A 12,495-nucleotide genomic window follows, 5' to 3' on the forward strand; every position below is an offset into this window, starting at 1 on the left:
TCAGGGGTCCAGGATTATCTTCTGTGTCTGTGTTAATTGGTTTCCCTTTTCTTTGTTGAAGAGGGTCTGTGCAGTCTTTGTGCCTAGTCCGCCATCTTGCCAGAACTCCAAATGGTCTCTTTTGACAACATGACCAAAGTAGGTGAGACAAAGTTGGGCCATTCTTGCTTCCAAGGAGTTACTTTTTCCAGGACAGTTCTGTTGGTTCTTCTGGGCAGTCCATGGTGCTTTCAGTATTTTTCACCAACACCATAACTCAAAAGCATCAACTCTTCTTCCTTATTCATTGTCTAGCTTTCACATGCATATGAGGCTAGTCAAAATACGATGGCTTGGGTTAGGCTCACTTTAGTCTCCTCAAAGAGACATCTCTGCTGTTTAGCCCTTGGAAGAGGTCTTTTACAACAGATTTTCTCTGTGCAATGAGATGTCTGATTTCTTGACTGCTGCTTTCATGGGTGTTGTTTGTGAATTCAAGTAATATGAAATCTTTGACAATTTCTATCTTTTCTCTATTTATTGTGATGCTGCTTATTGATCCAGTCGTGAGGATTTTTGTTTTCTTTATGTTGAGGTGTCATGCATACTGCAGACTGAAGTCTTTAATCTTTATCAGTAAGTTCTTCAAGTCATCATCACTTTCAGCAAGGAATGTTGTGTTATCTGCGTATTGCAGATTGTTAATGAGTCTTCCTCCAGTCCTGATGCTGCCACATTCTTCATATAGTCCAGCTTCTTGGATTATCTGGTCAGCGTACAGATTGAATAAGTATGGTGAAAGGATACCACCTTGATATACACCCTTCTTGATTTTAAACCATGCAGTTGTCCTTGTTCTGTTTAAAGAATGGCCTGTGTACAGGTTCCTCATGAGTACACTTAAGTGTTTATGAATTCCCTTTCTTCTTAATGTTATCCATAATTTATTATCCACACTATGAAATGTTTTTACATAGTCAGTAAATACAAGTAATCATTTTTGTGGTATTTGCTTTCAACCAAAATCCATCTGACATTAGCAGTGGTATCCCTCATTCCATGTTCTCTTTTGAATCCAGTTTGCAATTTTGGAAATTCCTTGTCAGTTTAGTGCTACAACTGTTTTTGAATTATCTTCAGCAAAATTTTACTTGGCATGTGATATTAATGATAATGTTTGATAATTTCCACTTCCTGTTGGATAACCTTTCTTTGGAATTGGTAAAAACATGGATCTCTTCCAGTCAGTTGGCCTGGTAGCTAACTTTGAAATTTCTTGGCTTAGACAAGCAGGTGTCTCTGCTGCAGCATCTGTTTGTTGAAACATCTTAGTGGATATCCCGTCAATTCTTGGAGCCTTGTTTTTTGCCAATTCTTTCAAACGAGTTTGGACTTCTTCCTTCAGTACCATTGGTTCTTGGTCATATGCTACCTCCTGAAATAGGTAAACATCAACCAATTCTTTTTGTTACAGGGGCTCTGTGTATTCCTTCTATTTTCTTTGGATGCTTTCAATATTTTACTCATAGATTCTTTTGGTATTGTAACGCAAAGCTTGAATTTTTTCTTAAGTTCTTTCAGTTTGAGAATCGCCAAGCATGTTCTTCCCTTTTGGTTTTCTAACTCCAGGTCTTTGCACATTTCATTACAATAATTAACTTTGTCTTCTCACGTTGCCTTTTGAAATCTGCCATTCAGGTCTTTTATCTTGTCATTTCTTCCATTTGCTTTTGCTACTCTCCATTCAAGAGGAAGTTTCAAAGTCTCTTCTGACATCCATTTTGGTCTTTTCTTCCTTTCCTGTCTCTTTAGTGACCTTTTGCTTTCTTCATAGATGATGTTCTTGATATCATCCCAAAAATTCATCTCATTTTCAGTCACTGGTGTTCAATATGTTAAATCTGTTCTCTGCATGCAGGTCGGGTATAATCAAAGTCATATTTTGGCTCTTGTGGACTTGTTTTTATTGTCTTTTGCTTCAACTTGAGCTTGCATATGAGCAGTTGATGGCCTGTTCCACAGTCACCTCTTGTCCTTGTTTTGGCTGAAGATAACCAAGCTTCTGCAAGACCTCTTTCCACAGATGTAGTTGATCTGATTCCTGTGTATTCCATCTGGTGTGGTCCTCATGTATAGCCACTGTTTATGTTGTTGAAAAAAGGTATTTGCAATGAATAAATCATTGGACCTTGAAAATTCTATCATGCGATCTCCAGCATCATTTCTATCACCAAGGCCATATTTTCAACTGCCAGTGATTCTTTGTTTCCAACTTTAACATTTCAATCACCAGTAATAATCAATATGTCTTGATTTCATGTTTGGTCAATTTAAAGCTGCAGAAGTTGGAAAAAATCTTCAATTTCCTCATCTTTGGCTTTAGTCATTGGTGTGTAAATTTGAAAAGTAGTTTTATTAACTGGTCTTCGTTATAGGTGTATGGACACTGACAGTGTTGTACTTCAGGATAGATTTCTAAATGTTCTTTGTGATGATCCTCTTCAATTTGTCATTCCTATCATAGTAGTAGATCATATGATTGTCTGACTCAGAATGGCCAAAAGCAGTCCATTTCAGCTCATTGATGCCTAGGATGTCAATCCTGATGTGTTCCATTTCATTTTTTGACAACTTCCAATTTTCCTAGATTCATACTTCATACAGTTGATGTTCTAGTTATTAATGGATGTTTGCTGCTCTTTATTCCCATTTTGAGTCCCATTCATAAATGGAGGTCCTGAAAGCTTTACTTCATCCACAGAGTCATTAAGGTCACCTCTCCTTTGAGGCATCTCTTCCCAGTCATATTTTTTGTGCCTTCCAACCTGAGGGGCTCATCTTCTTGCACTATATCAGTGTTTCAATGCTATTCCTAAGATTTTTTCTGGCCAGTTATATTAGAAGTGGATGGCCCCTTCTTTCTTCTGAGTCTGTCTTAATCTGGAAGCTCTGCTGAATCCTGTCCACCATGGGTGTCCCTTGATGGTACTGGAAGTACTGGTGGTCTACCCTCCAGATTCACAGGAACACACAAGCCAGCACAGTACAATAAATGGCCAGACAAGTGGTGGGTGTAGCAACTGTAGAACCTAAAATATCATCCTTCCTCATAAGCTCAGGTTTGCACTGCTGATGCCTCCTGTGCAACAAGTATTCTTCTTAAATTCACTGCTGTCGAGTCGAATCCAACTTGTAGCGACCCCTCCTTGAGTTTCCAAGGCAGTGTCTCCACGGAAGTAGATTGCCCAGTCTTTCTGCAGAGGAGTGGCTGGTGGGTTTGAATTGCCAGCCTTCTGGTTAGCAGTGACATGCCTTAGACACTATTATTATTATTATTATTAATTGATTTAACATATTGAACACCAGTGACTGAAAACGAGATGAATTTTGGGATGATATCAAAGAGGATTATTCTTACTCATTTAGATTTCTGCTCCATCACACCAGTTTCCTCCTGTCTTTGCTTTGTTTCCAAGTTCTATTATTATAAACACATTTTCCCCCAATAATTCATAAGCACCCTTGTACCTAGAAATCTTACTAATATCTCCCTCAATTTCCTACTACTCACGTTACTTGCTCATTTGACTTGCATATCAAAGGATTCAAATAGACACCTCTGAAAACAACATATGCAAATGGCCAATAAGTACATGAAATGATATGCCATCATTAGCTGTCAGGAAAATGCAAATGAAAACTATAATGAGATACCACTTCATACCCACTGTGTGTTTTGCTAGGTGTCAGTGAGTCGGTTTCAACTCCTAGTATACCAGTGTACAACGGAATGAAACGTCACCTGGTCCTGTGCCATCCTGACCTTGCTGCTATGCTTGAGCCCACTGCGGGAGCCGCTGTGTTGATCCATCTCATTGAGAGTCCTCCCCTTTTTATCTAATCCTCTGCTTTACCAAGTATGATATCTTTCTCCAGGTACTGGTGCCTCCTAATAACATGACATCCTTTCTATCACCAAGGCCATATTCTCCAAGTACTGATGCTACTCCTTTGTCTTCCCACTTTCCCATTGCAGTCACCAGTTATTATCAATACATCTTGATTGGCTGTTTGGTCAATTTCAGACTTAAGAATTTGATAAAAAATCTTCTATTTCTTCATCTTTGGCTTTAGTGATCGGTGCATAAATTTGAATAATAGTATCAGCTGGTGTTTCTTGTAGGTGTATGGTTATTATCTTATTGCTGACAGCATTGTACTTCAGAATAGACCTTTAAATGTTCTTTTTGACAATAAATGTGACACCATCCCTCTTCAATTTGTCATTCCTGGCCATATGATTGTCTGATTCAAAATGGTCACTACCAGTCTATTTCAGTTCACTCATGTCTAGGGTATCAATCTTTATGCATTCTGGTTCTTTTTTGCCATCTTCTAGTTTTCCTAGATTGATACATCCTCCATTCGTATTAGTAATGGATATTTCCAGCTGATTCTTATTTTGAGTCGTGGCACATCAGCAAATGGAGATCCCAAAAGTTTTATTCCATCCATGTCATTAAGGTTGCCTGTACTTTGAGGAGGCAGTTCTTCCCTAGTCATATTCTGAATACCTTCCAATCTGAGGGGCTCATCGTCTAGCATTGTGTTAGACAGTGCTTCCCTGTTATGAAGGTTTTAGTGGCTAATTTTTTCAGAAGTGAACTGTCTTTTTCTTTTTCCTAGTTTGTCTTAGTCTGGAAGCTCTGCTGAAACTTACCCACCCTGCGTGACCTTGCTGGTATTTGAAACACCGGTGGCATAACTTCCAGCATCGTAGTAACACACAAGCCACCACTTATCCATCAGTTTGTCATGCTTGGTAGGAAGGTTATAATTTAAAAAAGGGTATGGGTATAACAAGTGTGGAGAGGATGTGGAGAAATTGGAACACTCATACTTTACTGGTGGGAATGTAAAATGGTATAGCTGCTTTGGAAAAGAGTCTGACAGTTACATGGTTAAATATCGAGCTACCTTATGACCCATCAATTCTATCCCTACATATATACTCGAGAAATGAAAACACAAAAATGTACATAATGAATGTTCATAGCATCATTTTTCATTATTGCTAAAAAGTAGAAACAAATGTCTATCAACTGATAAATAAAACATGGTACAGCCATATAATGGAATATTGTTGTTGTTGTTGTTGTTATGTGCCGTCGAGTCGGCCCCGACTCATAGCGACCCCTCCTTGGGTTTCCGAGGCAGTATCACTACGGAAGTAGGATTGCCCAACCTTCCTTCCGAGGAGTGGCTGGTGGGTTTGAACCGCCAGCCGTCTGGTTAGCAGGCAAGTGTCTTAGCCACTATGCTACCAGAGCTCCCATAATGGAATATTACTTGGTAATAAAAAAAATGAATTACTGAGAACAAACACATTACAGGATGGAAGAGTCTTGTAAACATTATGCTAAGTAAAAGAAGCTAATCATAAAAGTCCATTTATTATAAGATTCCATAAAAGAAATACCCAGAATAGGCAAATTCAAAGAGACAAAGGGCTGGGAGAATGAGAGTTGATGGAAATTGGGAATGACTGATACAAGGTTCATTTTGGGGAGATGAAAATGTTCTGAAATTGTGGTGACATTTGCACAATTCTGACTGTACCTAACAATCTTTGAATTGTATACTGTTTTTAATGGCTGAATTACATGATACGTGATTTACATCTCAGTAAAATAGTATATAAAAACCTAAACCAAACTCAACTGCTGTTGATTTGATTCTGACTCATAGCAACCCCTCCATAGGTTTCCGAGGCAGTATCTTTATGGAAGTAAGTTGTCTAGTCTTCCTTCCAAGTTGTGCCTGGTGGGTTTGAACCCCCAGCCTTCTGGCTAGTAGTCAGATGCCTTAGACACTATGCTACCAGAGAATAAAATGGTATGTTTTTTTAAAAAAATTTATACACTTTCAGTTTCTCATATGTAGATTATGCCTTAATTTTTTTTACAAAAGGGAACCAGGGCTACCCTTGGAATGGGATATATATTTAGGTAGGATAGTAATGTCTTCCACATATATTTAGTAATTCATGTAGGTGTTTAAAGGAAGGAACAGGATAGTCAGTTTATGTAACATATATTTATAATTGCTTATTTTTTGATACGTCAATTTATGTGTATATTTGAGGATAAAAAGGCCTGGAATTTAATACCAAAAATTATACAGAGCTGCTATTGCAGAGTGGAGAGATAAGAGATATTTTTTGTTTTATAATCGTCCTTAGTTTCCAAATGAAATATATATTACGTCTACATACATATATAAAAGCTATTGTTTAGTACTTCTCTGCTTCAACTGTGTAAGGTTTGTGGTGAACATGTGAACAGTGTCCTAATAAAATGCAGGTGAGACAAAGCCACAGCCACTCTACTGACATATTATCCTCTCTTATTTGGATGACTCTGAAACAAAGTAAGTAAACCCGTGAACTTTAATATCTTTTGCAGGTTATCAATGCTGCACTGGCATTAGCGGCAAAACCGCAGAGTAAACTGGCCCAAGAGAATATGGATCTTTTTAAAGAACAGTGGGAAAAACAAGTCCGTGTCCTCACAGATGCTGTAGATGACATTACTTCCATTGATGACTTCTTGGCTGTCTCAGGTAATGAGGTGGTTCCCCAGAGAGCATGTGAGGATATGCATAATTGCTTTCAACTAAGTTATAATAAATGGACAAACAAAAAGTCCTCAAGTCTGGGCAGGGTATTCTAGCAATAATATTACGTGGGTTTTCGTTTTCATTAAAAAATAAAATAAAAATGGAACTACCAATGACTTCTCAGTATTGGGAAGTGGGATTGGAGTAGTTTCCCTTGTCTCAGGGCTGGAGTGGCAGATTTGGTCTCAGAAGCATCATTTGAAAGCTGACTGGAGGGGTTTTTCACTTTGTATAGAGTGAAGGAGCCCTAGTGGCACAGTAGGTAAGCGCTCAACTTCTAACTGATGAAAGGTTAGTGGTTTGAACCTACAGTCCTATCCACAGGAGATGTAGAAGTCGGCTTCCATCAAGATTTATAGCCTTGGAAATGTGGGGCAGTTCTGCTCTGCCCTACAGAGTCCCCGTGAGTCAGAATCAACTTGATGGCAGTGGTTTTGGCTTTTGTTTGGTTTTGTATAGAGAGTAAGCCTGCAGCTGTGTCCTATACAGCACTATGGCCACCCACTCTGCTTGCTACTGTTGTGTTTATAAAAATGATTGACCTGTGTCTTGGTAGAGGCTGTGACACTTAGGAGGAGATGCAGTCTCCAGTATCTTCACCTTTAGTTTCTCTTTTAAAATAATTTTTTTCCCTTCTTAGAAAGCTGCTACTTCTCTCTCCCTCAGAAATGATCATAGTTTAAGTGCCTCCTTTCCCAGACTCTACTGTCTGTGTGATGCACAGATAGAAAGCAGGGAGGAAATATTTAAGTGCCATTTAATTATAAACTTGGAAAAAATAAATCTGGGTAATTCACCTCACAAAAACAGTTGATTTCATTATATAAACATAAACTGGTAATAACATAGTAAATTGCATTCATATAGAAAATGTCTGTCAAATGCAATTCATAGTGTTTATCACACAGAGATAAATTTCAATCCCATCTTCTTAGAGTTGAGTATGTATAAATGCATTCTCCATTTATTGCGGCCACAAGTGCCCTCTGAATGGCCACACTGCTTGCTTTCTGGAAGTGCCAGGTTTCCTGAGGCTGTTGGCTGTGGGCATAGTCAGTGTCTAGGTACTTATAGGGCTGAAAGTACCTGTCACTCCAGGGAACCGCAGGCTAGAACGGGGGAGATGTGAGTGGCAATGGGGCTTGATACAGAAGCAGGGCTTAAGTACATGCACAGTACAGTCCTCCAGCAGTGACCTATATAAGGGTGACAGTGTGTTCTGCATACCAATGCTTCCCTGTCTCTGCTTGCTTTGGGACTGGTAGCTTTGGTTTTATTTGTGAAAGTGGGGAGCCTGTAATCCATAAAGTGCAAAAGGGGTGGGGTGGGGTGATCCATGCTGCTGCAGGACTGTCAAATTGCAGGTAGTGATACTTAAAAACAAAAAACACATTTGCAAGCACATCTTTGCAGGTGCCAAAAATGCAGCAATGGCTTTTTTGGGAAATCTTGGCCTTCTGTTGTTTTTCCCAATGAAGTACTGAATTATTCTTTTACACGGGTTTAGAGAAAAACATTCCACCTTCACAGCACACTTTTAAGCAAACAACAAATTCTGAAATATAAATGCAGAGCCCCTCTCTGGATAAATTCCTAAACTAACTGTCTTGTGATTTGGTTATATATGTCTCAGGCTTGGTCTCAAGGGATTGTGAGGCCTTCTTACAGGAAAATAAAATTTAATAGAATAAAATGTCTCTCATGCAACGTTCTTCAAATCAGAACAAAAGGGATTTCAGCAGCAGCATTTGGAGGGATCCAGGCAGTATCTGTAGGGTATATATGACACAAAATAGAAGAATGGAAAAGAGAAATCAAATTCTTCAACAGATGCACTCTTGTCTGGTGAGTGTGTTCAATTTTTATGCAAATGCAGGAGAGGATAAGAGAGGGCTGGCTTGATGGAAAGGAGTTTAGACAGTTTCCATTTAGCAAATAAAAACATGGAACAATTCTCTCAGTCAGGAAGTGGTGTTTTCAGAGTATCTAAATTTCAGAGGTCTACCTGGTGTGTTTCTCTAATGTTCTGTCGCAGACTTGCTTAGAACTGTCAAATAAATAATTAATAGTCCAATGACTATTATGTACAATTCCTCTGATTTTGACGGTGTGCTGTTTAGGGGGTTGTGATGAAGGAAAGAGAGACAGGCAGCTGCAGTTCTACTGTATCGACCAGTTAAATTTTTAGTATTCAGGCTCCTTCATCGCCTCACCTACCTACTTTAGCCATGGCATGTTAAGCACTTACTATGTAAGGGGGGACTAGAGAAGTTACTTCATCTTACATGATACCCACTCTAGGAAGGGTAGCGGCTGGCTTTCATTGAGGGCATCCCTAGTCCTCAGTCCTCCTGTAACTCACAGCATTTGTAGACATGCACACAGATTGGAAGGGAGGTGTTACCTGTAGCATTCGGGGTCAGAATTTAGATAAGAAGCTAGGTCTGGTTGGGCTTGCTCTCATCTGTCCCATTTACCTTTTTTGGCCACTTCCCCCCCACCCGGAGGCACACAGGTTTTTGTTTCAGTGTTGTCAGTAAGAGTGACTTGTTTCTGAGTAGAGGGACTACCAGGTGAGTGTCCAGCAAAGGATCTGGCTTAGGGTAGGTAGATTTCATAAAATTTGCCTGAATTAAATGAAAGGGGACTACTTGATGTTTTGGATTTGTGTTTTCTGTGTATTCTGAGGCTTTGTGGTCCCTTGGCAGTGTGAGAGGTTTTGTGGAACATTTTCACTAATGATTTTCCACCATGAAGTTCCGCTTTGAATCTTTGGGGCCTAGGCATTTGCTATACTCCTGCCACTCACTGGGAACCTAATCCAGGGGCAGTTACTGAGAGGGACTGAGAGGACCCTCTGTTACTTTATGTCTACTCTTCCTGGATATTCTGTTCCACAAGTCATGTCCTGATTTGTGATTCAAAAAGGTACTGCTCATCTTGTGTAGATCCCAGTGACATCAACAAGACCCAGATGCCAGCATTTCATGAGGCTACAGAGCAGGGGGAACTTGGGTCACTGCATGTCAAATATAAGATAGTGGCACTTGCTAATGAAGAAGGAGACATGCATGTCACTCCCAGTGAAGGTGTAGGGATTTTTTCCCTGAGCTCTTTTATTCAGAATGTTGTCTTGTAAATACTGGAGGCAGTTGGTAATGCTAGAGAGCATTCAGCAAACCAAGAATATATTTATATTGACTGATTGCATAAGGAGAGTGTTTGAAATTTATCAAAGTGATAAAGACTATTTGAATTTCTTTTAAATTGTATTTGATAAATGTTTTTCATAGAAATGCAGTTTACTTTCTTGGTCATTTACTCTGCTTGCATGTTGATCTTTTGGCTTTTTTTTAAGATGCAGCTGGTTGCTCAGAGTGGTTCTAATTGGGTTTATTACATTTCCTTACCAGTGCTCTTGGAAACAAATAATATATTGCAGTAAATACTTTGGGGCAACATATAAGAGTGGTAATATGTACTCTTCTTCATTAAGTGTCACTGTGCCCAAAGAACTTGGTCTGATTTGGGAGGTGATTAAATGAAAGGATTATTGCACCTAATTCTTTTTTTCTTTCTTTAATAGCAAAAATACAAAACTGAGTTTCTCTCTTTAGAGGAAGTGCTGTAGCTAGTGATGAAGTTAGATTCCTGACTCCTTTTGTGTACTAGCTTTGTGACCTTGGGCAAGTTACTCAGTATTTCTGTGCCCTAATTTCCTCATTGATTAATGGTGATAAAAACAGTACCTACTACATAAAGAGTTAAATGTCAAACACTCAGAACAATGCCTGGCATAGAGTACAGAGTATTAAGCAATATTATTATCTTCTGTGTGTATAATAGTGGCACCAATAAAGATATTCAGGGCAGAAGGGCACAGAGCAGGCCCTGTTACTACATACCTTGGACTGAAATGTAAATTCTTGTTGTCTTTGTGAATGGTGCCAATTGGCGTGATGCCTTGAGGGCAATTAGGCACCATGTGTCTGTTTTAAACATATATACCTTTTGACTCAGTAATTTCATTGCTAGAAAATTTCCCCAGGGATATGTACACAAAAGTTTGCCAAAAAACCTGTCAAGGATATTCATATGTTGACCAAATGTCTAAGAGAAGACTGGATAAATGAATTATGGCCCTTCCATTGATTCAGTAGGGTTCTATGCAGGTATTAAAATGGATGAGAGAGCTCACTATGGGCACATGCAGAAAGGGTTTCAAGTGAAAAACGGGTATAATCGTGTCCATCGTGTGGTTCCTTTTTGTTAATTTACATATAGTTCTGTGTGTAGATAGACTGTATTGAACAATCAGGAGCTCTGGTGGCATAGTGCCTAAGGCACTTGACTGCTAACTAGAAGGCTGGTGGTTCAAACCCACCAGCCACTCCTCGAAGGAAGACTGGGAGATCTCCTTCTGTAGAGATATGCCTTAGAAAACCCAAGGAGGGGTTGCTATGAGTTGGGACCGACTCGACAGCTGTGAGTTTGATTTGGAGTTTGGTTTATTGAACAATCAGCATTTAATGGGGTGTCAGCTGGTGTGTTTAATCATAACAGACCCATGCTGTTTCCTTGGAAGTCCAATTATTTAATTATTTATTAAGGTTGAATTAGTGTTGGTACCTCTTCACCACTATGTTTGTGCGGGTACAGTGGACTCATTTCTCCCCAAGAGTCTGGGAGGAGACAGCAGGCATGGTACCATGCTCAAGGAGTACTGTGGCCCCAGGCATGTGAGGGCTTTCCCAAAGATGGCTGTTGAGGGTATAGATTCTTAACTTTAGTCAGGTTCTTGAAATGCAAGGCTCTCTTTGCAAAGAATGGGAAACCCTAGTTTGAGTTCATCTGAAAAAAGCCAGTCTGAATTCAAGAAAAGTCCAAATTGACTTTTAAAAACATGGTCACTTTGTTTACTGAACAAAAAGAATGCCATGCTTCATTGATTCTAAGATGCTCCCCCACATACACTTACTAACATTTCTGAAACCAAGATGAGTCTTAAAATCAATGATCTATGAAAACATTGGATTATCAGCATTTCTTCTTTTCTTAGTGATACATGATAAAGCGTGAGATGGTCCATCTTATGCATCAGTGGTATGCTAGATGCAGTAAAGGCAGGCACTGTCCAAATTAGCACATAGAAGGTTGTATATAAAACGTGCTCTGAAGGGCCCTAGTACATTTATTCTTGTAACTGATTCAAATATATGCCATAAAATCTGTTTATATTAGATTATTTAATAGGTTTTCTTTTTTTGATAGTGCAGGGGTGTAAACTGTAGCAAGTCTCATAATTTTTTAACTAGTAGAGGCTAAATTCTTGTTACCTATATTGTGGTAATTCATTTTTCCCTCTTTACTAGGAATTCTATTTCCTATTGTCAACTCTGGGAGGTTTTTTTCTTTAAAAAAAAAACAAACAAACTAGACATCTATTAAACTTTCAGATATCAGTAGTAATTACTTTTTTCACTGTGATTTTTTTTTTTTCCTTTCTCTTTTCCCCTGTACTCTATCATACCCGTGGTCTCAGAACAAAAGTCACATCACCTTGTAGAGTCCCTGCCTTTATAGTCTTTTGGAAACTAGAGGAAGGAAGGGTGGGCCTCAGTTCTCAGGCTGCAGCCAACAATGGATCCTAAACCTATAGCCAAGGCATTGTGGTGGCTCTCTTCCTTGCTTGATCTGCCATGTACCATTTGACTCTAGCTCACCTTGGGATGAGAAGAAATGGCCTCATGACCGATTTTTGTTTTGGTTATCCTAAAAGGGCAAACTAATTATCTACCTTCTAAACCAAAAAAAAAAAAAAAAAAATCTCACTGCCTG

The 12,495-nt window shown here is 39.1% G+C and overlaps 1 protein-coding gene across 1 annotated transcript in view; it reads left to right on the forward strand.

Annotated features, from left to right (window-relative positions):
- Positions 1–12,495, forward strand: part of CTNNA1 (catenin alpha 1) — a 244,634-nt gene that overhangs the window by 210,996 nt on the left and 21,143 nt on the right. Inside the window, exon 10 of the mRNA XM_007938959.1 lies at positions 6,444–6,600. Coding sequence (XP_007937150.1) covers positions 6,444–6,600 — 157 coding nt within the window. The remainder of the gene's footprint in view (positions 1–6,443; positions 6,601–12,495) is intronic.

Source organism: Orycteropus afer, unplaced genomic scaffold (assembly GCF_000298275.1).
Source record: "Orycteropus afer afer isolate SDZICR_OR568_19922 unplaced genomic scaffold, OryAfe1.0 scaffold00056, whole genome shotgun sequence".
Classification (NCBI taxonomy): domain Eukaryota; kingdom Metazoa; phylum Chordata; class Mammalia; order Tubulidentata; family Orycteropodidae; genus Orycteropus; species Orycteropus afer.